A 26252-nucleotide genomic window follows, 5' to 3' on the forward strand; every position below is an offset into this window, starting at 1 on the left:
ACCCTGAGCATAAGCAAATTCGACTAAGATCATTTGGGTCTATAATCTTCATACAACAGCAGGTTGGTTAACTCTTTTGTGGACCAGCACAAAATTCCTGGTGGACCGGTCTATGGACCAACGGTTGAAAAACACTGTTCTAAGTTATAACTAAGGGGGCGGAGGGATAAACACACGAGATGATCTGTAATCTTCGTGGTTTCTGTTGCCATGAGCAGATTTGCCTGCCTGCTGCTTTGTGACCTCCACTAGAGGAGGGGCCCCAGAGAGCAGCCTGGGCAGAAGCGGGCTGAGTAAGCAAGCAGGTGATGTCAATTCAGCCCAACACCCTCCTCACTCCTATTGAAATATTAGGGACCCAGCAATGAGAATAGGATCCCCCTTGATCTTTTCGCAAAGCTCCTTAACACACCCATGTCACATAGCCAGAAAGTGGCAGAGAGAACTCAAAGTAGAGTTCACTTAAAAAAAGATAGTTTCCTTTTCAAAGAAATAGGGTTTTTCTATTTCAAAACCCATGTTCTTTCCCCTACAAGGATGACTTTGAAAGTCACATGTGTGTCCCCTGCCCACATGCCCTTCAGGGGTGGGTATGGTTGTGAATGCACACAGGTGTACATGAATGCGGGGGGGTGTGTGTGCACATGAACATGTGTATTTCATCACGGTCCTGGTCCCCAGTCCAGGCACAGGGTTCCTGTACTACCAGCTCTTAGAGTGGCCCAGGAGCACCTGAGCACTTGGTATTCCCAAATCAAGAGAAAAGAGGAGGTCCCTGGGGACTCAGCCCCCTCTCCGTCCACTCCAGTCCCTGCAGGATTCCACATGGCGCCACACAGAGTCCCCCAAGGGGCCACAGGTCATGCCTGCTACATGTGAACACAGGGCTGGGACCAGAATGTGACAGGTAGGGACACACCAGGGATGTAGGCACAGGACTGAGGAAGGCCCAGAACTGAATCCCCACAGCTGCCACCCCTCTGACTCTGGGGACACTGACTTCTGTCTCCCACGTCCCAAGCAGCCCATGCCACCGCCCCAACACCTGGAATAAGCACACGTACACACACAGCAGCCTTGGGGCGGGCCCCGAGTTTACTGCTTCTGATTCAACACGGCTGCGGTCTTTGCGGGACACGGGGCGAGGCTCCCAGTGCCCGGGCAGGTGCTCTCTGAAGCTTTGGCCAAGGAGACTTCTGGTCTGATGAGTCCTGGTCAGTGTCCTCCTGGATCAGGGTGCCCCCTGGGACTCCCAGCTGGGGCTGAGCAGATCATGGGGTGGCTGGTCCCCAGTGAGAAGGACTGGGGGGCAAGCCTCAGGTGGGATACAGTGGGCTTCGTGCTCCACCAGGCCTGCGGGGCACTGGCAGCCGGGAACGCAGGGTCTCACACAGTGGGCCGCCAGCTCCCCCAGGGGGACATGCTGGTTGAAGCAGGTGCGCGGACAGGGCGGGCCACACTCATCGAACACGAAGCCACGGTCCAGGGGACAGCCCACCACTGCAGGAGGAGTGAAAGACAGGGTCACAGTGCTCCAGTTGCCCTGCTCACCCCTTGCGGTCCTCCCCATACCTACCCCATCTGGACCAGTGTCCTCTGTACCACCCCCTTTCCCATCCCACACTGGGCATTGCCAGCTCACCACAGAGCGTGGGGCCCCGCCAGGCAGGCGTTGCCCCTGCCTGGCGACAGTGGCTGGCATAGGCTCCCAGGACATCACAGAGGCAGGCGTCAGCTGAGGAGCCAGGGCCACAGGCACACAGGTCATAAACACAGGCAGCGAAGAAGGGCTCTGGTGGCACCACAGTGTGGCAGCGACTGAATGAGGAGGACTTCAGCACCCCACAGCGGGCATTGGCCTCCCGCCTGGCACGATAGCCCGCTGCTCGGCAAGGATCCACCTCACGGCCCTTGGAACAGGGCCGACCAGGTCCCAGCCCCTCTGGGACCTATGTGAGGAAAAGGACCCTGGTGTGACAGCATCCATGGGCAGCTGACCTTTGTCCACTGTCCTTCAAAGCATTTTCCACCCAATATTTTGTTTTAGCCTCAAAAACTTCCCTATAAGAATAGCAAAGCGAGCATCAGCTACTCTTCCTTTGGGGACAAAGGCCCAGAGCAGGCAAGTAATGTGTTCAAGATCACACAGCTTGTGCATAGCAAAGCAGGGCTTGGGAAATCAGATGATGAGGCTTCTTTTAATAAGCTATCCCGTCTTCTCCATGACAGGCAAGAAGCCCCCAAACCACACAAAGCCTGAAAGCCCATCTTGTGTCCATCCCACCCCTATTTTCACACCAGAGGGCTTCTCTGACACTCAGGTCTTCTGCCCCACCCTCCTGGAGCTCCATACCACTCACCTGCCAGCTATTCCCAAACGCAGCCTCAGTGGGTAGGAGCACCCCCTCCGGGCCCTGCAGATCATCCTGGGCAAAGCCATTGAAGTTCCCACAGAGCCCGCAAATACGGCCCCGGTAGGAGCCAGGCACGCTCACCTCCACCTGGGACTGCCCATCCCACAGCACCTGTGTGGAGAGGCTGGGACTGAGGAGTGGGGAAACATAGGGACCCCAAGAAGCCCAAGGTCCATCCTGGCCATGTTCACTGTGTCAGCACGCCCCCTACTGTAGGATGGAGGCCCTCCAAGGAAGGGAGGCTGCCCTGGCCAAGGCCAAGTCTGCACATGCAGTGGGATCTGTGAAGAGTCGCCCACAGCTCCCAGGAAGGCACTTTGTGTCTTCATTCCTGAACTGGACCCCCAGGTGAAGTGCTGCCCACTCCCAGAGATTCACTATCTCGTGAGTATTCAGGCCTGACAGAAGACAAAGCGCCCTGGCCACACCTGGAGCCCTGGCTGGGCGTGCAGGATCACGGTTAATCTCCGCAGCTCCACGTACAGCAGCGGCTCCTGCAGGAAGGGCAAGGCCACGGGGCGCCCGTCCACCTGGAGGAGAAGGGAGGCCGGAGGGAAGGGTGATGTCAGGATGGGAGAGTGTACAACGCCGGACCGACCGCCCCGCTTAGCGGCCACCCCCCACCTCCCCCACCCCCGTCCTCTGCTCGCCTCACCGTGACCGCCCCGCCCTGCAGCAGCCGCACGGCCACCTCCCCCAGCAGCACCGTCACCTCCTGGGTCCAGGCCACACCGCTGCGACCCCGGTCATTGTTGGTCACGTGCACACTGCGGTGGGAGAGGCCCGGGTGCAGTGGTCAGCAGGGTGGGTTGTAGGGGGTTAGGAAGCAGGCAGAGGGGGCTGCGCACCTGAAGTCCCCTCCACGGCAGTCCTTGGCCAGCACGTAGCTGCAGCTACCCTGGAAGTGCAGCAGGCGGCCGTCGAAGGTGCGGTAATGGGGGTCCCCGAAGGCCATGCAGGAAGCCGGCCGCGGCAGGCAGCGCGGGCAGCAGCTGCCGGGATTCAGGGCAGGGGCCTCGTCCTGGCCTCGGCCCCAGACACCGTCAGACAAGCGGCGGTCCCGGCGGAACCCCGCGCTGAGCCTCCCTAGCGGCAGAGGAGCGCTCCGGCGCCCAGACTTACTGAGAGCGGGCTCAGCGCACCGCCTCGTGGCCGCTCCGCAAACTGCGGGTCCCTGGTGTCCCGGCGCTCCCCGGCCGCGGCCCAAGCCCAGCTTCCTCTTTCCCTGGGTGGAACCAGGGTGGCGTTACCACGTGCCCACTCACCCACCGCCTAGACCGCGGCACTCACAGGGCCACAGGTGAGCGGCGGGCAGCGCCGGCCCTGGCAGCGCACGGTGCCGGCCACGCAGGAGCAAATGGTGCAGGCGTCCACGGCCCAGCGTTCCCCGGAGGCCACCTCTCGTCCCTGGTGCGAGCACGACTGGGCAGGGGCTGAGGGTGCTTGGGGGTGGTGAGGGAGGGGGGCAAGGGTCAGCTGCCAGTCCCTCATACTGGGTCTTGGTCCTCCTTCCCCCATCATCCTGGCCCCACACCTTGGCATCGTTCACAGCAGCTGCCAGCGTCCAGAACCTTCGCCCAGCCACGGGGGCAAGAAAGAGCCTGGCACTCCTCAAGGTGGCACTCCACGTGGCCCAGCTGAGGACAGAAGTCATTGTTCTATGGGCTTCCGGTAGGACCTGGGGTCCCTGGCCTCACACTTCTGGGGGCCGTCTGGTTCAGGGGCTGGGGCAGCAGCCCTTTCCATCTCTGTCCCACAAGAACATGCACTTCAAGTGGGGTTGGAAATACAGCTCTCAGCTCTTGCCAAAGCCCAGGGATACCTCTGCCCCCTCTCACCGAGAGGGAGTACCCTTTCCTAATTACCTTCAAGAACAGGTATTGGTTGGCTGTGTCCTGAGGCTCCACCCTTCTATAAGGTCCTCCACCCCCCCACCCTCCCACCCGCAGCTCACATGGCAGGAGCAAGTAATGCAGGCGTTGCTGGGGTCCCGCCAGCTCTCCCCATCCGCCACTCTCCGGCCCTCAGCCTCCACCACACATTCTGATGAGAAGAAATGGGGCTGGAGGAGCACTGACCTTCCAGCTGTATCCCTCCTCCCGGGAGCTCACCCTGAAGACCCATAGCAGGGGTCACCCCATCAACTTAGCACCCTAATGGTATCAACTTCTTCAACCAGCATGTAGAGGGCCTACTAGATGGCAGGTCCTGCACCAGGACTTGAATCGTCTAAAGGGTCCCAGAAACCCAAAAAGCCAGAAGCTAAAATCCTCTTCTGGGCTGGTGGCCAGCTCAGCAGTACAGTACCCACCAGTGGCCTGAGGTTTCTGAGTGCACTAACAAGCCAGCCTCAGGTGAGGCCTTGAGAATCCAAACTGCATTCCCTACCTCCCTCTGCCTCGTGGGTCTCTCCTCCACCCCCAATGAATAAGCCCTCCATTTCTACAGAAGAACAAAGCTGGCATTCGGAGTGCAGACCTGGGCTGCCCACTTGGCCCATGCATGCCACCCCTCCTGTCTTCTTCTTAGGGTCACACTCTGAGTAGGCAGATCAAGGCTGGGCACTTACCCCGGCACACGGGGCAGCAGGTCTCAGGGGGGGTATGGCGTTCTGATGGGAGACAGCTAAGCTCAGGACAGGCCCGGTGAATGCAGAGCCAAGTCAGGTCCTAGGGAAAGGCATATGAACGCCATGGGTGGAGAACAGCAGGGAAGAAGCAGGGCCTCAGTGGAATGTGACATTCAGGACAAGTGGGTGAATGTCAGAGTGAGTGGGAAGCCCGGAGCTGCTGCAGGAGAGGATTCAGCACAGCCCACAAAGGAGGAGGAAGACAGGCCTTTGGGAGTCCCCAAGGGCAGAGGGCTCACCTGGCACTGGCAGGTGTAGCAGGGGTCCAGTGAGGCCATCTCAGACCCTACCAGGCCCTCTGTGCAGTTACTCAAGGCCTCTGTGTAGACAAGAATGCGATGTGGAGGGTAGAAGGGGGCAGCAGGGATGGAAGCCCAGTTGCTCTCGCTTACCCACTCTAGGCCCAGACTTCTTGGGCCCAGGGCAAATCCATATTCCCAGCACCCTGACTCCAGGAAGGACAAATCCTCTTTCCTTTTGGTTCAGCAAAGAAATCTTTGGACTTTTCAAAAGGAACTTTGCTAGGCTACCCGGGGGGGGGGGGGGGGGTGTCTTGAAACTGACAAAGTGTGGCTTCTTTAGCCTGAGGTCCCTAAAGATCACACAAGGCCATGTCTGCTCCCCTTTCCACTTCTTTCACATTGTCTGGCTAAAACATTATGTTTTATGGGGTACAGAGAACTGGGCACCCCAGGTGTCAATGCTCAGTGCCTGTGCCATTTTAGGCAGATCAATCAACCTCTCAGAACCTCAGTTTCTTCATCTGTAAAAAGGGAATAATAATATCTACCTAGCCTGACCAGGTGGTGGCGCAGTGGATGGAGTGTCGGACTGGGATGCGGAAGGACCCAGGTTCGAGACCCCGAGGTCGCCAGCTTGAGCGCGGGCTCATCTGGCTTGAGCAAAGAGCTCACCAGCTTGGACCCAGGGTCGCTGGCTCCAGCAGGGGGTTGCTCGGTCTGCTGAAAGCCCGCGGTCAGGGCACATGTGAGAAAGCAATCAATGAACAACTAAGAAGTCGCAACACGCAATGAGAAACTGATGATTGATGCTTCTCATCTCTCTCTGTCCCTGTCTATCTCTGCCTCTGTAAAAGAAAAAAAAAATATCTACCTCACTGGGTAAATGAGAATTAGATGAGATACTGTTTACTAAAACTACCAAGTACAGTGCATGGCATGCAGTAGGTGCTTAATAAATAGTAGTCTTTTTCTTTTTTGCTGAAGCATACCCCAGCAAGTGTTGACAAGAATAGCTCTCCCCATCTCTGTAGCTAGACCACTCACTGCCCCTCAGGTCCAGACTCATTGCTTTCATAAGCCAGCAGCTGGCACAACTGCCACCCTGCAGAACATCTGCTGGGCAAGAAGTTCCACAAACTATACCTGGCTTCAGAGTCGAGGGGTCCCTGACAACTTCTCCAGTTCCCCTGGGGGCAGTGCAAGCCTCGCCCGCCAGGGCCTGGGCTCCCAGAACAGTGCACTGGACTCAGGAAAGGGCGACAGCTGGGACTGTGGAGGGAGATGGCTGGCACTTCCAGCTTCAGTCTGGGGATGGCAACCCTGCCCTCGTTTATCTACCCTGTATTGGGGACTCACGGGCACAGGTGGGGCAGCAGTGCTGGGGCCCAGGGGCCAGGAGCTGGCTGGCCGGGCAGCCCACCAGGCTGGGACACTGCCGTCGGTGACAGCGAAGGCTGGGAGGCCCCTCAGGCTTCAGCTACAACAGGAATGAGTAGGCAAGGGGTGGGTCCCAGGCCCCAGGAACAGAGCTCCCCCATCCCCCTGGAATCCAGACCCTCCCATCTCCCTGCTGTAGCTCCTTTAGCAGGTCACACTCCAGTCTCCAGAGAGACCCAGCATCTCCCCAGACTCCTCAACCAATGCCCTGATCCCCAGAGATATTTCCCTTTCTCTTTCCAGGCATTTGGGCTTGAACCATCATGTGACCTTTGACCCTCCTATACTCTCATGTCACCCTCCTCTCCAATCACACTTCCTAATCTCTGGACCTATAACATCACTGCTTGCTCATAACCCTCCCATTGGCTCCCCATTACCTTTCAAATGGAGATTCCCCAATGGCCCAACCACTTCCCAGGTGTCTCCTCCCACCCCCGACTCACACCCCCCTACACTCCCACCAACAGGACCTGCCCACTGCCTCCCCATGCTCAGCACCAGTGCGGCAGTGGCTAACCCCAGACTTCCTGGCTTTGCTGGCTCTTCACCCCAAACCCTGCCCCACCTCCTGGCCACAGGGACACTATTCTGTCTCTGACCCCCATATTGTCTGCTCCCCACAGTTCCCAGGCTGCCCCCCAGCTCCCTCCCAGCCCAGCGTGACCCTCACCCACCTCACAGATGCACACTTCGCAGGGGTCTGCCCCAGGCTGAAAGCTGTCCCCTGGCTCATACTTCCGGCCCTCATGTTCACAGTCTTGGGGCGGGACAAGAGCAGAATGGGAGCAGGGAGCCTTCAGGCTGACAGCGATGCCCCCAGGTACCCTGAGCCCTTGGGACTTGGGTGTGTACGAGAATGGGGCACTCCTGGCAAAGCCTGTCTCTGCCTCCCTGCTACCCTAGCCCAGGCTCCCAGTACCAGAGCATCGAGGGCAGCAGTCACCAGGCCCCTGATGGGGGTGGGCACAGGAACTGACACACTGGACACGGGCACAGGTGACAACGCCGTCGTGACACATGCAGGAGGAGCAGGGGCTGTCCGGAGGCTCCCAGCTACTGCCTTCAGGGCGCTCCACCCCGCTGGCCAGGCAGCCTGTGTCCCAGGGGGGCAGGGTAAGCTGAGCCGGGGTTCTGTATGTCTGCCCCAGATCGCCCACCCTGGGTGGTCAGCAGGGCATGAGGGTCTGGCATGGGAGAGGGATCTGCAGTGATGTGGGGGGGAGGTGGCCTGGAGCTGACCCCGTGTTTGTGGTGGAGGGAAAGACATTAGGTCAGAGTCCAGAATTCTTGCACACTGACCCCTTCCTTCCATGTCTGCTTGCTTGCTAAACCAACTGCCAGGCAGCAGGCACCGTCTGTTGTAGCCCAGCATCAGCACTACTACCTGGCATGCAACAGGCATCTAATAAATGCACGTAGAATGAATGAAAGGTTCCATCACTAACCATGTGTCCAAAGTAACTCAGTCTCTCCAAGTCTGTCTCCTCAGCTGTTAAATAGGGGTTTCACCTGTCCTTCCTGCCCACCTCACAGGGCAAGTGAGACACTTGCCTCGTGTTATGGTTCTGGAATCTACAGCATGCTGGGCAGATGAAAGGCTAAGGAAGTCTTCTGTTCTTGAACCAGACAGCCTAGATGCAAATCTTGTCTCTGCCACCTACCAGCTGAGTGACCACAGGTAAGTTATGTTACCTTTCGGTACCTCGATTCTCTCATGGGTGAAATAGGAATAGCACCTACCTGGTACAATCTTTGTGTGGATTAAGTGAGATATGGTATATGCTCAATAAATGTTATTATTATCATGAATGGGGTGTGGTTAGGCAGGGGCAGCTGTGGGGAATTCTAATAAGTGTCTTCAGGCAGAGATGGTCTGGCAGGTCAGGGGCAGGGACAGGTAGGAAGAGCAGAAGAGGGCAGGGGTGAAGGCTCAAGAACCGAGGTGTGGGAGGGCCATGCGTGGACAGAGAGGTGGAAGGACCAGAGGGGACCTGAGTGGGGGGAGGTGGGGCAGACTGAGGTGCATTGGGCCCAGCGGCCAAAGCAAGGGGGCGGCCCCACCAGCCGGGCATACCTCTGCAGCGAGGGCAGCAGCTCCCCTGCTCTGTGACCTGGAGTGGACAGGGCAGGGGTGGGCACTGCAGCTGCACACAGCTGACTTGGCCGGCCTGCAGGAGAAGCTGGGTCAGTGACTTGCTCCCCAGGCCGGGTGCCTCAGAGGCACCATGTCCAGCCCCCGTCCTAGCCCCCTCTGCCACCTCCCTACCATACCTGACAGCGACACCGCTCACAGCTGCCTGGGGGCCCCTCAAACTCCTCCCCATCCTGGTGCTGGCGGCCCTGAGAGAAGCAGCCTGTGGGCAACATGCTTCCTGGGTGGGGGGCTGTGCCACCTTGCCCTGTCCAACCTCGGGCCGGGCAGAAGTGGAGGGAGGCGGGGCAGGGACAGGCATGGGGGCCTGGGTGTGAGGAGGCAGCTCACTGTGGCACACAGGGCAGAGGCAGGGTCCTGGAGAGGGGTGGGGACAGAGAGCTGGGGGACATGGCTTCTTCTGGCACCGCATGGAACCTTCCTGGGGGAGAGAGATCACACTGCCGCTTCCTGATTCCCATGTCATTGCACCCTCCGACCAGGCTACACTCTGTCCCAAGAGGGGGCACCCTACTGCGCCTGCCAGGTCCAAACCCTCCTCGCTCAGCCCCGGAGACCGAAGCTACTCCTGTCTCACTAGTTGTCACAGGCAGAATGTACCCTGTGAACTTGGGTGGAGGAAATGCCTTCCCAGGAAGGCGGATCAGGGATGAAAGGTTATTAGGTCCCCAAGGGGCCACCTCACCTGGCAGGTGCAGAGGGAGCAGGTGGGGTCAAGTGGGTCAGGAAGGGTCTCTCCAGGGGTAGCAGTGACCCCATGATAGAGGCATCCTGGCAAGCAGGGAATGTAACATAAGAGCTGCTGTCAATAAAGCCATCTACTACCATGGCTGGTTAGCTCAGTTGGTTAGACCAGTGGTAGTCAACCTGGTCCCTACCACCCACTAGTGGGCTTTCCAGCTTTCATGGTGGGCGGTAGCAGAGCAACCAAAGTATAAATAAAAAGATAGATTTAACTATAGTAAGTTGTTTTATAAAGATTTATTCTGACAAACAGCGAAAATCCAACCAAAGTACTTGGTAAGTAATTATTATTATATGCTTTAACTTGCTGTAACTCTGCTTTATGAAGTTACTTCCCTACTTTATAAATCACCATTACTGTGGAACTGGTGGGCGGTTAGGAAATTTTACTACTAACAGAGATACAGAAGTGGGCGGTAGGTATAAAAAGGTTGACTACCCCTGGGCTAGAGCATCCTCCCAATATGTCAAGTTTGCAAGTTTGATCCCTGGTCAGGGCCCAAACAAGAACCAGCCAATGAATGCATAAATAAGTGGAATAACAAACTGATGTTTCTCTTTCTCTCACTCTCCTTTTCTCTCTAAATTCAGTAAGTAAAAAAATTAAAATAAAATAAATAAATAAGGTCTATTGGCACACACACTCTTACACACACTCACACATTCTCTCACACACACATGCACACACAGCCAGACCTGGGGACCTCTGGGAGGAGAGAACAGTGGCTGGGAAGGTGAGGGGTGGGACACTTCAGCCAGGCTGTAGGGGGTAAGAGTGCATGCAGGTGGCAGTGAAGGGTGGGAAGTGGGGGGTGGGGATCACAGACTGAGGAGGTAAGGGGTGGGCACACCTGGAAAGCGGGGGATGGACTGGGCTCAGGACGGTGGGCCTAGGAAGCTGCCCCACCTGATGCCCCCAAGGGCAGTGGGAGTCATTGAAAGCTTTTGAGTCTCGTGATGTGATATTTTAAGAAGGCAGCAAGACCATTTAAGAGAAGAAAGGTCTGGAAGCACAGGGGCAGTTATTTGGTGAGTCCAACAGTCAGTGAGAGGTGACAGCAGTGACAGAGAGGGCAGGGATACAGTGTGAGGAGTGTGATGAGAATGCAGGGTGTGGGTTTGCAGTGTGGCTATCACAGGGAGGGGTGGCAGTGGCCAGACCAGGTGACCTTGGGTAGCTGGAAGTCCAGAAGGGGCAGTGGGAGGGTAGGTGCCGCCCTACCCTGGCAGGTGGGGCAGCAGTGCCCCGGCGGGATGAGAGGGTGCCTGCAGCCCAGAGGCTCACAGGGCTGGCGGCTGCAGGTTACGAAGCCTTCGAGGCAGGTACACTGGTTGCAGGGCTCTCGGGGGTCTAGGAACTCCTGGTTGCTCAGGTAGGACTCCCCTAGATACTCACAGCCTTGGAGAAAGAACAAGGAGAGGCAGGGTGGGGGCAGAAAGGGGTGAGAGGACAGCAGTCATCAGCTCTGAGCTTGCACCTGGCCTGAGTCCAAGGCCTCAGAGACCTGGCCATGGTGGGGAGGGAGGGCTCAATCCAGGCCAGTGGGCAAAGGACTGGAGAGTTAGGGGGAGAGTCAGACTGGCCAAAGGGCCAACTTTCTCTCCTCCCGCCTGAAAAAAGTTCTCCCTGGCCAATCTGTAGGGAAAAACCACAAGGAATCTGTCCCCAGAGTTAAATACCTAGCAGGCCACTGCACCATCCGAGGAGAGTTGGGAATTGCTTGAGATGACTTAGGTGGCCTGGACTCAAGGTATCCCCTTTCTAATGCTCATTCAAGCCATCTGATCAATCAAGGAAGGGAAAGGGTCCCAGGGTGGTGGCAGCAGCCTGCATGTAGCAGCTGACACTTTCTGACTTTTTAGAAAAAGAGGGCACTTCAGGTGACAATGATGTGTGAGCGTGGGCTCATCAGTTGTAAGAAACATAACACACTGGTGGGGGACACTAATAATGAGGGAGGCTGTGCTGTGTGGGGGCAGGGGACATATGGGAAAACCTATAATCTTCTCTCAATTTTCCTGTGATTCTAAAACGTCCCTTTAAAAAATCAAAGTCAGTAAAAAATAGAAAAGGGGAGTAAGTCTCAGGTTCAAAGCCTTAGTGGGCCAAAGTCTTTGATCCAAATTTAATATTAGGCTTTTAATTGTATTCATTTTTATGATAATATTCTATTCCTTGCAAATCTGATTTTCTATTTACAGCATGATATAAAGGTTACTTTCTAAATAAATTTAAAAGTGAATTGATTTAGCCCTGGCTGGTTTGCTCAGTAGTAGAGCGTCGGTCTGGCGTGCAGGAGTCCCGGGTTCGATTCCCGGCCAGGGCACACAGGAGAAGCGCCCATCTGCTTCTCCACCCCTCCCCCTCTCCTTCCTCTCTGTCTCTCTCTTCCCCTCCCGCAGTGAGGCTCCATTGGAGCAAAGATGGCCCGGGGGCTGGGGATGGCTCCTTGGCCTCTGCCCCAGGTGCTAGAGTGGCTCTGGTCGTGGCAGAGCGACGCCCCGGAGGGGCAGAGCATCGCCCCTGGTGGGCAGAGCGTCGCCCCCTGGTGGGCGTGCCGGGTGGATCCCTGTCAGGCGCATGCGGGAGTCTGTCTGACTGTCTCTCCCCGTTTCTAGCTTCAGAAAAAAATAAAAATAAAAATAAAATTCACATTTATAAAATGTGTCTTTTTAAACATTGAAAAAAATTAAGCCCAGAGAGGTTGTATAACTTGTCCAAGGTCACACAGCCAAATAGCATCAGAAGCAGGAGAAAAATCCAGGCTTTTTTTTTTTTCCTTACTGTAATAAGTACTTTAGACCCTCTCTAGGGCAGTAAGAATGACGCTAACCCAGCCCTCCCGTCCCCTCCCCACTGTCCCCTGTCCCTCACCATCACAGGCAGGGCAGCAGTCACCCCTGGCAGGGAAGGGGCACTGTGCAGGGGCACAGGCCTTGAGCTCGCAGCTGACGCTGCCCTCCCAGCAGAGGCAGACGTGGCACGGGGCTGCGGGCGAAGGGAAGCGCTCTCCGCTGGCAAACCCCTTCCCCTGGTACAGGCAGCCTAGTGGGCAGAGGAGGGGGCAGGGCTAGGGGCCATGGAGGCTGTCTACCAGGCTCCCAGCGAAGTGGGCACTGCCTCCCCAAATTCTTTGTGAGAACTGTGACATCGGAGGGCCAGGCCAGGAGGAAGGGGAATACCACGGTGGAGCAATGTCAGGGGGTGGAGAGAGGGGGACAAGGGGTAAGAGAGTGACCGCAAGGGCGAGGCTCCGCTAAGTCGGAGGAAGCGGATCGCGGGGGGCGCTGCGGTGTGGAAAGGGGGCACCGCCAGGGCGTTACCGTCACAGGAGGGGCAGCAGGGCCCCTGGCGCGGGTGGGTGCAGGGTGCGGGCGGACAAGGCAGCCGCTGACAGGACACGGAGCCGTCCAGGCAGAGGCAGCGGTGGCAGGGGTCTCCGGGCAGGAAGAAGTGCTCCTGGTGGCGCGCGGGGACCAAGCCCCCAGGCCTGGGACAGCTGGAGGGGGAAGCTGAGGCCAGACAGCGCGCATTATGGGGGGTCGGGGAGAGGCTGCAGAGGGTCCCCAGGGGGGAGCGGCCACGAGGTCCAGCTCTTACCTGGGCACTGCCGGCAGCACTCTCCGGGCAGCAGGACCGGCTCCGCACAGGGCAGTGGAGGGCAGCGGCGGGTCAGGCACTGCACATTGCCACTCTGCGTGGACAGACGGGCCACGGCGGCAGGGTTAGTGGTGGGAGGCGGACTGACCCCACGCCCACGCCTGCAGACCTCCCCTGGTCTCCCCAAGTCCCACCCCTGCTCCCCTGGACTCTTCCTCGCACCCAGGCGGCAGACTTACCAGACAGTGACAGAGGCGGCAGGAGTCAGAGGGGTGGGGGAAGTCGGCTCCATTGGGGTACTCTTTCCCACTGAAGGCACAGCCTGGGGGAGGGGCAGCTATAGGCCTGGGGGAGACCCGACTTGCCCCAGGTCATGCCCTCCCAGCCCTAAATGCCCAGAGATGAGGCTGGGCCACCTCAGGAGATCCCGCCCCTACCCGATCCTTCTGCCTCACCATTGCAGTTACTGGGACAGCAGGGGCCAGGCAGCGGGTGAGCACAGGGGGCCCTGGGGCAGGCCCGAGGCTGGCAGTGGGCATGGCCCTCCTGACACTGGCACTCCTGGCAGAGGTCTCGGGGGTGGGAGAAGCTCTCACCATGCACAAACACCTGTTCCTCCAGGATGCAGTCTGAGCAGTCGGTGGGAAGGAGTGGGGGGAAAGAAGGTGGGTGCTAGGAGCAGACCTACAGACAGACAGAGCCTCCACCCTTGGAGTCCAGAGCCTCTGCAGAAGTGCCACTTACCCACAGAGGGGAGGAGGGGGCAGTGATGCAGGCATGGGTATCTCTCTGAGTGCACACGTGTGTGTGTGTGTGTGTGTGTGTGTGTGTGTGTGTGTGTGTGTGTGTGTGTGGTCCCTTTACCGACAGGCAAATGTGTGCACCTCTGAGGGTGGAAAGACGAAGGGCTCTTGCCTGTGCATGCCCATTTGTGACACATGCTCATCACTGTCCATGTGGGCAGGGGGCAGGGCCCAGGGCACACTGACGAATGTCTGAGTGATAGGGATGGGAAGAGGCAGTGTAGGATGGGAAAAAAGGGGGATATAGTGACATGAAGGATCACAGGTCTCCTCTCCCTCCCACCCATGCCCTGTGAGCTCCAAGCTCCGTCTGAACTGAAACAACTAAGAAGGCCGTTGTTTCTTAAGGGAAAGGGAACTGTTGTGCCCACAGGGCATGGGAAGGCAGGGCTCAGGGTCCCCCAAGCCGGAAAGGTGCAGTAAGCATGTACCTGGGCACCTGGGGCAGCACTGGCCGGGTCCACTCTGGGGCCTGGCACATGTTGTGGGTGGACAGTCAACCAAGGAGCACCTCACGGTCCCATCCTGGGAGCAGGGGAGAGGGCAATGGGGGTGAGCCCTGGGAGGGGCTCGGCAGGGCGGCAGCGAGCCTGGGGAGGTACCTCGCATCGGCAGGCGTGGCAAGGGCTGTCTGTGTCTGTGAAGTTCTGCCCGTTGGCATACACTTGGCCGTGGTAGGTGCAGCTCTCACAGCTGGGGCAGCAGGCACCTGGGTGGGGCAGGTTGATCAGAACCCAGCTGAGCAGGGTGGGTGGGGCAAAGTAGGGGACGGGAGCTAGATCAGGGCGGGGCACTCACCAGGGGTCTCAGTAGGGTGCTGGCAGGGCATGGGGGCGCAGAGCACAGCCTCGCACACGGGCACCCCATCCTGACAGGAACAGGCTGTGCAGGGCTGACCATCGGGCTCCCACTGGACCCCCTCAGCAAACTCCTCTCCCCCGAGCACACAGGCTGCAGCAAGGGGGCTGTCACCATGGCAACCCAGACACCTCTACCTATCCCTCCATCCTCCCCTTCCTGGACCACAGGATCTGGTCCTCTGCATGTGCCCTGGAAGGGTTGATGGACTTAGCAATGCCCCCCTTACTGTGAAGGAACACCCCTCCACTTCCAGCCACTGGCAGCGGCGCCCTTCGCAGCTGTTTCTCCCCTCCCCCCACACACACCTGGGCACAGCCGGGGGCCAGAGTCTGGCAGTGTGCAGGGGGCAACCGGGCACTCCTGCTCCTCACAAGAGACCTCGCCAGCCTAGAAGGGACACTGGGTGAGAGGCCCTCAAGGAGGGGACAGATCTGGGGCATGGGACAGGGGGACCGCCTACCTGGCAGGAGCAGCGGATGCAGCGGTCACCCTCTTGGAGTCTGAAGGTCTCCTGGCTCTGATAGTGGTGTCCCTGGTACTCACATCCTGGATAGGGAGAAAGGGGGTGGAGGTGAGGGGACAGGGCTGGAGGCTGGTGGGAAAGCCTCACTCCATCCTGACATCCACCTTCCACCCTGATGAGGACGGGTACCTTCGGGGTTCCTGCCAGCCTCCCCCCAGGAGCCAGGGCCCTACCCCTGTGCCAGTTTGCCATGAGACAGTGAGGTAAGAACCCTTCCTTTACTGGTGGTGACAGAAGCTTAGTTTTATAAAGGATTTTCTCTGTACTTTAGCTCAAGGGGCTTCCTGTAGGTCTAAGACAGCACCCCCCACACACATCCTCTCTCTGGCCAATGCCTGGCCCTCACCTGGTGACTTGCGCCCCCCACTCACCAGCACAGACTGGGCAGCACTGCCCAGGGATCCTGCCTGGGTATCTGCAGGGTGCAGCCGGGCAGGGCAGAGGCTCACACTGGACACTCCCATTCTGACAACAGGGCCTGGTCAGCATTCCAGAGGCAGGCCTGGAAGCCAGGCCCTCCCTGCGGGGCAGCCACACTCACAGCGCAGCGGCAGTGCGAGCAGGGGTCTCCAGAGCCCACAGGCTCCCCGCTGCGGTACTCCCTCCCGTTTAGGAAACAACCTGTTGGGAAGAGTGTGCCTTAGACCCTCCTCAGGCACCCCTCGCTGCCCCAGGTCCTGGCCTTTGTGAAACCTAGCTGGGCCATCAATCAACTTTCTGAGCCTCCAGGCTCCACCCACTGACTCACCATCACACACGGGGCAGCAGGTCCCGGGGAGGGGCCGGGCAGGGTATGGGCACAGGCTGGAGCATTCTCGCTGGCGGCACTGGATGCGGCCCTCCTGGTAGGGGGCAGAGTGAGCAGGGAGGGGGCCGTCAGAGCTCAGCCAAGTGGCAAAAACAACAGTTGCGTCCTAGCTATCCACTTACTAGACATTGTCACAATTTGAATTGTGTCCCCACCACATACAAACTCACATATTGTAGTCCTAACCACCCATACCCCAGAATGTGACCTTATTTGGAAATAGGGCTGTTGTACATGTAATGACGTAAAATGAGGTCATACTAGAGTGGGGTAGCCCCTAATCCAATGACTGATGTCCTTATAAAAAGGGGAGCCCTGGTCTAGTAGCTTGGTTGGTTTGAGTATCTTCAGATATGCAAAGGTTGCCAGTTTGATCCCAGTCAGGGTACACACAGGAACAGATCAATGTTTATGTCTCTTTCTCCTTTCCTTTCTAAAAATCAATCAATAAAAAAATGTTTTTTAAGGGAGGAGAAGAATTTGGACACACACCCACAACCACGTACACATACCCACACACACACACACACACACACACACACACACACACACGGAAAGCAACATGTGAAAATGAAGGCAAAAGCCGGGGAACACGGAAGTTGGCCAGCCCACCACAGGAAGATGAGGGAGAGGCCCGAACACTTCCCCTCACAGCCTTCAGAGGGAAACCAACCCTGCTAACTAACACCTTGATCCCAGACCTCTGACCTCCAGAATCAGGACAACACATTTCTGTTGGCTAAGCCACTGCATTGCAGCACTTTGTTACAACAACCCTAGAACACTAATACAGATTATAACCTAGCTTGATACTTAAATTCTTTGTGAATCAGTTTACTCATCTGAGGGGAAAAAAAGAAACAGTAATATTCCTGTCCTCATAGCCTTGTTATGGGCATGAGGTAAGGTGTGGCATCGACCTCCCCTCTGGAAGCTGGCAGTTAACAAACAGTAGCTGCTCCCCCTCTCATCACCTTTCCCACCCAGACGCCGTTCCTGGGTTCACACCTACACCTGCGCTCACTGCCTCTAGCCCCAACAGCATCTGGGCCACTGGAGACTTTTCTCACAAGTGTGTGATGGGGTCAGTGTGAACAGGGAGGGTAAGCACATGGTTGTGAAGGAGCCCAAGGCCTCCACAAGGGAGTCCTCAGTCCGTGGCTGGCTGGTGCTCTGTGGCTGGCTTCAGCCCCCAGGAAACAGCCCCCCTCAGCACTTGGTGAGAACCTGTTTCTTGCTTCAAAGATGGCTGTCTCCTTGTGTCCTCACACTGCAGAAGGAAGTGACGCTGCTCTGAGGGCCCTGACCCCATCCATGAGGCCTCACCTTTATGATCTAAACCCCTCCCAATGGTCCCACTTCCTAATACCATCACCTTGAAGGTTATGATTTCAACATCTGAATTTGAGGTGGGGTCGCAAACATTCAGGCTATGAGACCTGGGGCATCTTCCCCATTTCTCCCTGCTTAAATCCTACTCACCCTTTAAGACCCAGGTAAACACCACCCCTCCATGAAGATTTCCTAGAGCTGTTGTGCCCCATAGAAATATACTACAAGCCGCGTATGTCATTTAAAATCCTCTAGTAGTTAAATTTCAAAAAATTAAAACAGATAAAACTAAATTTTAGTAATATGTTTCACTCAAGCCAATATAGTCAAAATGTTATTTCAGCATGTAATCAACACAAAATATGAACATCATACATTCCTTTCTTTCATACTGAATCTTTAAAGTCCTGTGTGTATTTTATACTTAAAGCCCATCTCAGATTGGACAGTCACATTGCAAGGGCTCAATGGCCACATGCAGTTGTGGCTTCTGGTCAGAACATGCAATTCTAGACACCTCAAGTCAATCTGCATTTCTTCCTCCCTGGAGCTTGTACCACCAGTCACATCCTGCCCGGCTTCACTCCTGTAGCCTGTAAGCTCCTTGAGTTCCATTCAAAACCCATGCTGTCCACCCTCTGTGCTGAGAGCTGGGCATACAGATGGGCACGACCCCACTCCTGCTCTCGCAGCGCCCAGAGTCAGGTCCTCTTCATTTCTATCTGCTCACTACCTTTACGATGTGCTCAGTGGAGTGAAAGAATTAATATGGCGTGTCTGGGGAAGAGGAGGGGTGGGGGAAGCCCAGGAGCGACATCAGGGGCTCACCAGACACTGGCAGATCTGGCAGGGGTCCCCAGGTGGGGTCCACTCTTGGCCATGCTCCCAGTGAGAGCTACCTTCATTGCAGCCTACAGTTGGAGGGGAAATGGGTGGAGAAGGTCTGATGGAAGCCAGCCTGGATCCCAGCTTCAGCCTGCCCCACCCTCCTCCACATGCCCTCTGTGGCCCCTCCTCTGAGCCCAGACCAGACTAGGTCATGCTTCTGCCTAGACCCCTTGGTGGCTGCCTGTGTCCCAAACCTGGTAAGGCTAAGCTCCTATTCTGCCCTACCAAGCTTTCCAGGACCCAGCATGGCCACGCCCACCTCCCTCTGGCTCCTCCCCACCTCTCATTGTAAGATTTGTCCGCTTGCACTTTCCCACCTGACATCCACCAATTGCACTCTTGAGTGTCAGTCCCGAGCCTCTTCTCTAGCTGCCCTCTCTTCCTGGGAAGTCCTCTGCCTATTCCACCTTTCACCTAGCTAACTGCCCTTTATCCTTAAGGTTCACTCAGGACACAATGACTTCAGGATTCTTTTCCTCTTGTGCCCAGGCTGGATTTCCATAGCACCCAGCGCCAGCTTCCACTCCTGCCTTTGGGACAGTATTGGTGTGTGAGTCAGTGTCACCCTCTAGTGGTCTGCCTCAAGGGCACTGACTGGGTCTTAAATGTGCATAAAGCAGGTAATAGTCAACATTATCAAGATAGAATATCATTATCCACACCTTGCAAATGGGGAACCGAGGCACAGCATAACTCACTCAGGGGCCCACAACCACAAGCTGGGACAGAATCTGAGCTCAGGCGGTGCGGCTGCAGAGTGGGTGTGGCCAAGCCTCTCTCACTGACTGAACCCCTGGGTCAGAGCCAGCAGAGTGGGCTCCTGGAGCTCTGCCAGGGGAGGGTCACGGCTCACCTGGGCAGGTCGGGCAGCAGCGGCCAGGTCTCAGGACTGGCTCAGGGCAGGGGCTGGGTGGGCACGTTGTGGGCACACAGTGAACCAGGCTCCTCTGTAATGTACCAACAGCTATAAAGCCTCTGGGTCTGGCTCCCAGAGGGGGCGTGGCAGGCAGGGGCCAGGCACCCTTGGAGAGGTGGGGCACAGGGTCAGGACACAGAGTGTAGCTCACTGGCACCAGGCCTCGGAAGACATGTCAGGGGCTGAGAGAGTGACCCCAGGGTGGGGTGGGGGACATCTAAGGAGAAGCAGGGCCTGGGCAAAGGCGCGGGGGACTCACCAGGCAGGAGCATTGGAGACAAGGGTTGGAGCTAGACAAGAAGTTGGCCCCCTCCTCATGAAGCTGCCCCTCGTACTCACAGCCTGGAGACACACAACACAGCCCGGGTGACAGGCTGGTCAGATGAGAGCAGGGTGGGTGAATATCACCCGAGAGAAGGCTTGACCCCAAATAGGTACTGTACCCGCAGGGGCTGAGGGTGGAGGGGTAAGGCAGGGTGGGGAAGTCACCTGGCCGGCAGACGGGGCAGCACTCCCCAGGTGGGGTGTAGCTCTCCATGCAGTTGAGCTCTGGGCATGAGGTCCCCTGGCACCGCACGGTCCCTGCCTGCGGGGCAGACACTGAGCCCTCCCTCCCTCTCCACTGCAGCTTACTGGGATTTACTCTGTTGGCCCAGCAGGCCTAGCAGGCTCCAGCCTCAATGCCTGGGTGGCGGTGGCAGCAGTTCTGTCTGGTCCCCAGATTGGGCTTGGCGCTGCCAGGCCTGGGCTATGCTGAGCAGGAGGGACTTGGGTAGTGGCTGGGGCCAGGCTCTGATTCCCTTACCTGGCAGGTGCAGGTGACACAGGGCTCCAGTTGCCATGTTTCACCAGCCCTATGACCTCCAGGGCAGCCTACAAAACCAAGGCCAAGCCCCCAAGTAAGAGACCCAGAGGACTAAGACAAAAACACCCCAGAGGGCACCACAAGAAGGGGCACCATTCAGGAGTCGGACGTCAGAGATTTTAGTATTTACCACAACTTTCCAGCAGGTGGCAGTAAACTGTCTGATTCTAATATAATCAGTAGATTTCCATTACTGTATTTTTCAATGGATGAAAATGTTGGGGAAAGGGTGCCCTTTAAAAAAAATTGCCAAAGACATCATATGGGGTAGCAGTGGCCGTGAGACCCCACTTCTCCTGCAGGCTGTGTGCATGTCCGTTTCTTTCTTTCTTTGTTTTTGAGATCCATCAACTCCAACTTCACTCCTCATCTCCCGTCAAGAAACCCACGCTACATTTCCAGACCTCTCTGTCTCCCAAGCCCTGTCTCACCTTCTCTGTTACCGGCTAAGGTTCTTCCTGGAGTAAAGTAGATAAGATACAGGATGCTCAGCTAAATTTTAATTTCAGATTGTGGTGGGGGGAAAAAAGGCTTCTGTGGAAAGTAACCTTACAGGGTGATTTGATCAAAAATTCCTAACTGGTCATGGTGGTTAGTCATGCTTCAGGCATATGACTTTTTTAGTAAAAGGCTTATCTTTGCCTTAAGCAAGCCCTGTCCACTGTGTATCTATGTTAACATACCTTTGATATAAGCCTCAACCATCCTCACGAGAGCCCATAATCTTGTTAACTATCTTATAACCCAGTGTCCGCCTTTCTCCAATCTTCCTTATGTTCCCTCTTTAAAGAAGCTGCAAAACCAAGCACCAGCTCCTGCTCATTCTTTAGAAACACCCCTCCTCTGTAGCCCACTGCCATCCCTGGTTTCATGACTGGACAACTGCTCTAACTGGTCACTCCACACCTAACATCGTACCAGATAAACACTCTTAAAATAATTCTTTGAACATGCCCCACTCTGGCTCTTCAACTTTCAATGGCTCCCTATTGCCCACAGAAGAAAGTTTAAACTGCAAGGTTTACAGCAGTCCATCCCACTGGCCTTTTCCAAACTGATTTCTTGCAACGCACCTCTCCCCACCCTGTTCTCATGACCAGAGGGCCCTTAAGCACTGCCTATTTCTGGTGAAATCCCACTTTCCCTTGAAGGTCCAGCTCAGTCTGTAAAGCCCGCCCTGACACCTAGTCTGATGGGCTTCCCCTGCCTTCCTGCTCTCTCCTCTGGCTACTAACCACTTACCACCTTTCTACACCTCCTCTGGATCTTGAGTTAAACTAACTATAACTTTATTTTATCAACTCGACCAGAAGTTCCCCAAGGGCAGGTAAAAGATTGTACAGAGCCTCTGGCTTAGTCCCAGGCCACAATCAGAATTTTGCTGACTGGGTTCAGTCCTGAACTCTGCTAGCCACACCAGAAGAAGTGAGCAGGCGCCCTCTGGGCATGGAGCAGGTGGCAGGTGGCAGACTATGGCTCAGGGGCCCCAGAATGAGCACAGGAGGTGGCGCCGGGGCTGGCAGGAGGCTGACCTGGCTCACAGTGTGGGCAGCATGCTCCTGGCTCCAGACAGGGTCCCCCTGGGCATGGCTTCTGGGTACAGGTTATGGTTCCTTCCTGTGGGGAGGCAGGTTGGTGGCTGCACAGACATCAGAACCCTGGAGGGCAGGGTCTCTGGAACTGAAACCTTACCCCAGGCTGGGACACGTCAGAGGAGCAAGAGGCTGGGTTGGCTCAGGGGCATGGGTTAAGGGCAGAAAAGAGACATCCCACCCCCTATCTACATCACCTCCCACCACTCTTGACCCCAGAAATCATCTCTTCCAGTTGCCAGCAAATTCCCAAAGTAGAGAGATCCTAGGAAGGGGATCAAAGCCTTCCTTAATGAGAGTGAGGCACGAAGGCCGGAAGAAGGTCGATGTGGAGCCAGCTGACGGAGAACAGGCAGGTTGATGGCAGGGGCAGATGGATGAGCGGGGACAGTGAGTCCACAGGCGAGGGGGTGATGTAGGAAGACAAGCAACACCATCCTCTTTGCCTTCCATGCCACTGTTTGTCAGGACCGAATCAGAGGGGCCTAGGGGCCCCCACCACGTGCATGAGGGTTGATCTCCAGGAAGAACTACACAGAATCAGCTGAAGGCCACCCGCAGCAACACTTTGGGGAGGGGGCAGGCCATTCCATTACTTAACATGCGGCACAACAGGCTGCAGTGACAAGCAACTTCTGTCACTGTTAAAGGGAAACAATCAGGTAAGGGGGAGAGGCACAGGTACGGGATGTTCAGGTGGGTCACAGAACTCACCAGGCAGTGGCAGGTGGTGCAGGCGTCTGGGGAGAAGGTGTCCCCATTGACATAGGCCTGGCCGTTGTGGCTACAGCCTGAGAAGGAGACAGTTCCGTCACTCAGGCCCTCCTGCCCTTCTCGAGGCCCCAAGGTGGTCCCAGCGGGCAGACAGGGTGGCACTCACCACGGCAATGGGGCAGGCCCGGCTTGGGGTCACAGAGCGCGGTCCCATCTTGGCAGACACACGTTGTGCAGGCGTCAGGCTCCCAGCGAGCCCCCTCGGGCCAGGCCCGCCCCAGCTCCCAGCACTGGGGAGAAGCAGGGTGGCATTCACAGGCCTCCAGCCGCCTCACCCTCTCTTGCAGGTCCCTGTTCTGGAGCAAAGAGTCAAGGAGGTTGGAGGTGCTGGCTCCGCTTCCCCTACTACCCCATACAGATCTGTGGGTTGTGAAAACTGAGGCAGGATGAGAAGGAAACTGGACAGTTCCCAAGCAGACATGAGACCACTTCCAGTCAACATCTGGCTCAAACAGTCACAGTTCTCAGAACCCGGGGTCTGGATGGGCTCCCATGGGGCATGGAGTCCCCAGGCCTCTCTTTGGGCACAAGGACACCCAATCTTCCAATGAATCAACCTCCAATGCATAAAACAAAATCAATGTTTCTCTCTGTCCTCTCTCTTACTCTCTCTCAAATAAATAAATGTTCAGATAACCTCTCTATGTACTTTTTTTTTTTTTACAGAAACAGAGAGAGAGTCAGAGAGAAGAATAGACAGACAGGAATGGAGAGAGATAAGAAGCATAAATCATCAGTTTTTCGTTGCGACACCTTAGTTGTTCATTGATTGCTTTCTTATATGTGCCTTGACTGTGGGCCTTCAGCAGACCGAGTAACACCTTGCTCGAGCCAGCGACCTTGGGTCCAAGCTGGTGAGCTTTTTGCTCAAACCAGTTGAACCCATGCTGAAGCTGGTGACCTCGGGGTCTAGAACCTGGATCCTCTACATCCCACAGTCCGATGCTCTATCCACTGTGCCACCGCCTGGTCAGGACTCTCTATGTACATTTAAAATAAAACTCTAGTCCTGACTAGATAGCTCAGTTGTTTAGAGCATTGTCCTAAAATGTGAAGGTTGCAGGTTCGATCCCTGGTCAAGGCACATACAGGAACAAATCAATGTTTCTGTCTCTCTCTCTCTCTTCCTTCCTCTCTGAAATCAATAAATAAATTTTTAGAAAAACTCTGTTTTAGGGTCCCTTGCTCACCCCAAACCCAACTTTTCTCTCCTTTCCACCCACTAAACAAAGCCTGCCTTATCCCACGCACACAGCACACAGGCCCAGCCTCCAATAGTACCTGCTCTTTGAGCTGTGTCACCTCAGCCTCCAGCCTTTCTAATGACTCCTTTAGGGGGCGCCTCTGCTCCTGGGGGGCCCAAGCAGGGGCTGAGGAGTCAAGGATGTCAGCAAACCCCGGGGACTCACCATGGACAGCCCCACCTGAAGGTACAAGAATCCAGGGTGGCCCTGTGAGTGAGAGGCTAGCAAAGTTTCCTAGGTCCTATTTGCCCAATGATGTCACCCTGTGCCCCACCTGTTCACCTGCTCACCCATCATCTATGGAAAAGGATAGAGGGGGGAGCTAGAGTAAAAATATGGAAAGAAGAGACAGAGGGGGCCCTGAGTGGACAAAAGTGACCCAGACCAGCTTTTCCAAGTAGCAAAAACCTTTTACTCAGGTACCCACTCCCAGGACACTGCCCTCTGGGGGCACAGGAAGGATCTAGACCAGAGCCTCCCTGCATGGCAGCATCGTTCATCATCACTTGGGCCAGGGACTCAGCCAGGGGCAGCCTGGGGAGCTGACATGTCATGCTGAGAGAGTCCCAAAGCCAGCACAGGTTGAAGTGCAGGAGAAGGACACAGACGTGTGGAGGTGACTGGGTTCTGGTATGAGCAGACCCTGCCAGCCAACTGCTGTCTCCACCTATCAGAAAGGCACCACTTGCCTGACCTGTGGTGGCACAGTGGACAAAGTATCGACTGGTATGCTGAGGTCACCGGTTCGAAACCCCAAGCTTGCCTGGTCAAGGTACATAGGAGAAGCAGCTACTATGAGTTGATGCTTCCTGCTCCTCCCCCACCTCTCTCTCTCAAATGAATAAAGTCTTTAAAAAAAAAGAAAAGAAAAAAGACACTACTTCTGAAGAGTGTGGGGTGTGAGGTGAGGAGGGGTACAATTCTGAAGACTGGCCATTGTTTCCAGGCCTGTGGCCAAGGGGCCTGGGGACCCCACATTGTGCAGGGTGGGCCCCAGAAAATGGGACTAGGCTGCATTTCCTAAAGGGTTTGGGGAAGGTACTGGCAGGGCCTCCACTAGCCTGCAAGGCTCCAGACAGCTAGCTGTCCCTGGTGACTCTATGAGAAAGAAAAGGGGGGTTCTGAGCTCAGATCTGGGGCTGGGGACAATCACTTTTACCTCACTTTGATCCCTCTCCTGCAAGTCAGAAAAGTAAAAGCTGTGTGGGGGAGGCAGACAAGCTGACATCCCATAGATCTCCAGTGGGGTGGGCAGGGCAGAGGAGGGGCTGGGAGGAGGGGGAGGGGAGGCTCTTTCCCACAGAGACAGCTCATTAGTGGTTGAAAGGGTTTCTCTCAAGGACATTAGTCCTCCTGTGAGACATCCAATTAATGTCACCACAACCCCCTGCCATCACCAAGGAGGGATTGGAGATTCTAGTCCTTGGCTTGGTTAGTGCCATCCCCACCTACTCAGAAATCTGGGGTTCAACTACCCACTTCTGCACCTCCCCTCCCCCAGCATCCCCCCGCCCCTCCCCCTCCGCTGTCGGTCCGTCTCCGCTCAGAGGACTGAAGACAGGGTCCTCCCTGCCTCCACCTGCTCCTTTTCCCTCCGCACAGCGGTCTAAGTGACACATCTAAAGGTTCCCAGCAGCAGGGCCAAGTGTGACCTTTCCCAAGGGCCGCCTATCTTCCAGCCTGCCCCGCTACCCGCCACATCCAGGCTTCTGACACCCCAACAAACGCGGGCACCCAAGCCTCTTGTGCATGGTGCCGTCGCCCCGTTGGGCAGGGCCACCCCTTTGACTCGCCTCCTCCTCCAGACTTGCTTATGCAGGAACGACTAGGGGGGCAGGGCGAAGCTGGGAGTCCTCCGGGACCCTCAGCGAAGACAGGGCCAGTCCCTTGCCCGGGGGGGACCTTGCACAAAGCCTCACTGCTCCCCACGGAAGTGTCCTCAGTTCCCCTCTCTGGTCCCGCGATTCCCGCCTGTCCCTCTGGGTGAAAGCCAGACGCAGACTCCAAGTCAGCTCCGGGAGCCGGCCTCCTTTCCCCCTTTCTCAAGGCAAATTATTAACTTCAGATCCCGGATTCCAGGCCAGCCTCTCCCCCACCGCCGCCTGCAGGATTCCTCCCAGGCCATGGCAGGAGGCCCCCTCCCTGTCCGGGACCCCCCGCCTCCGCCTGGGCGCCCCCCACCACGCGGGCTCCTCCACCCGCGCGGGGACGAAGCCTGGCCGCCACCCCCGGGCAGGGCCGGGACAGGCAGAGGCCCCAGGTCCTTCCCGCAGATGGACTGAGAAAGGGTGGGTCCGCCCGGCCGGCCGACCCCAAGCCCTGGGCTCCCCGACTTACCTCTGCCCGACCCCCGGGCCAGCGCCAGGCTCAGGAGCTGCAGGACGAGAGGCAGCAGAGCGGCCCCCGACCCCGCCATGCTCGCTC

General features: G+C 56.7%; 1 protein-coding gene across 6 annotated transcripts; it reads right to left on the bottom strand.

The window, feature by feature from the left end:
- Positions 1 to 1077: 1077 nt before the first annotated feature.
- KCP (kielin cysteine rich BMP regulator) lies at positions 1078 to 26252 on the bottom strand. Of its 6 annotated transcripts, XM_066362625.1 has the most exons (42): positions 26166 to 26252; positions 23866 to 24008; positions 22691 to 22880; positions 22525 to 22601; positions 21751 to 21835; positions 20159 to 20226; positions 19843 to 19939; positions 19613 to 19695; positions 19291 to 19384; positions 18378 to 18460; positions 16158 to 16251; positions 15951 to 16030; positions 15781 to 15874; positions 15347 to 15432; positions 15192 to 15273; positions 14824 to 14976; positions 14628 to 14734; positions 14457 to 14550; positions 13678 to 13851; positions 13462 to 13544; positions 13223 to 13316; positions 12946 to 13134; positions 12497 to 12667; positions 10844 to 11020; positions 9563 to 9648; positions 9208 to 9298; positions 8997 to 9079; positions 8800 to 8893; positions 7645 to 7818; positions 7400 to 7482; positions 6642 to 6762; positions 5283 to 5362; positions 4984 to 5083; positions 4369 to 4457; positions 3949 to 4051; positions 3705 to 3856; positions 3263 to 3435; positions 3070 to 3181; positions 2843 to 2944; positions 2361 to 2525; positions 1643 to 1949; positions 1078 to 1500 (listed from the first exon to the last, which is right to left on the bottom strand). In XM_066362625.1, exons 1-42 carry the CDS (start codon positions 26242 to 26244, stop codon positions 1232 to 1234), a joined length of 5061 nt encoding a protein of 1686 aa, XP_066218722.1. In that variant the 5' UTR covers positions 26245 to 26252; the 3' UTR covers positions 1078 to 1231. The 6 variants fall into 6 exon arrangements, 4 of the variants coding, with proteins under 4 accessions (XP_066218722.1, XP_066218721.1, XP_066218723.1 ...); XM_066362624.1 differs by having other exon boundaries at positions 19613 to 19939; XR_010748821.1 differs by having other exon boundaries at positions 1361 to 1500; positions 1643 to 1818; positions 2496 to 2525; positions 19613 to 19939.

Source organism: Saccopteryx leptura, chromosome 2, assembly GCF_036850995.1.
Source record: "Saccopteryx leptura isolate mSacLep1 chromosome 2, mSacLep1_pri_phased_curated, whole genome shotgun sequence".
Classification (NCBI taxonomy): domain Eukaryota; kingdom Metazoa; phylum Chordata; class Mammalia; order Chiroptera; family Emballonuridae; genus Saccopteryx; species Saccopteryx leptura.

Excerpts from the sequence above, each read along its gene's own strand:
- KCP (XM_066362624.1), bottom strand. The coding sequence starts at position 26,244 with ATGGCGGGGTCGGGGGCCGCTCTGCTGCCTCTCGTCCTGCAGCTCCTG. Across the intron at positions 11,021-12,496 it reads CTGCTGCCCTGCCTGTGATG|GCTGTGAGTATCTAGGGGAG; the intron begins GTGAGGGACAGG and ends TCTTTCTCCAAG. Across the intron at positions 9,080-9,207 it reads CCTCTGCCCTGTGTGCCACA|GCTGCTTCTCTCAGGGCCGC; the intron begins GTGAGCTGCCTC and ends TGTTGCCCACAG.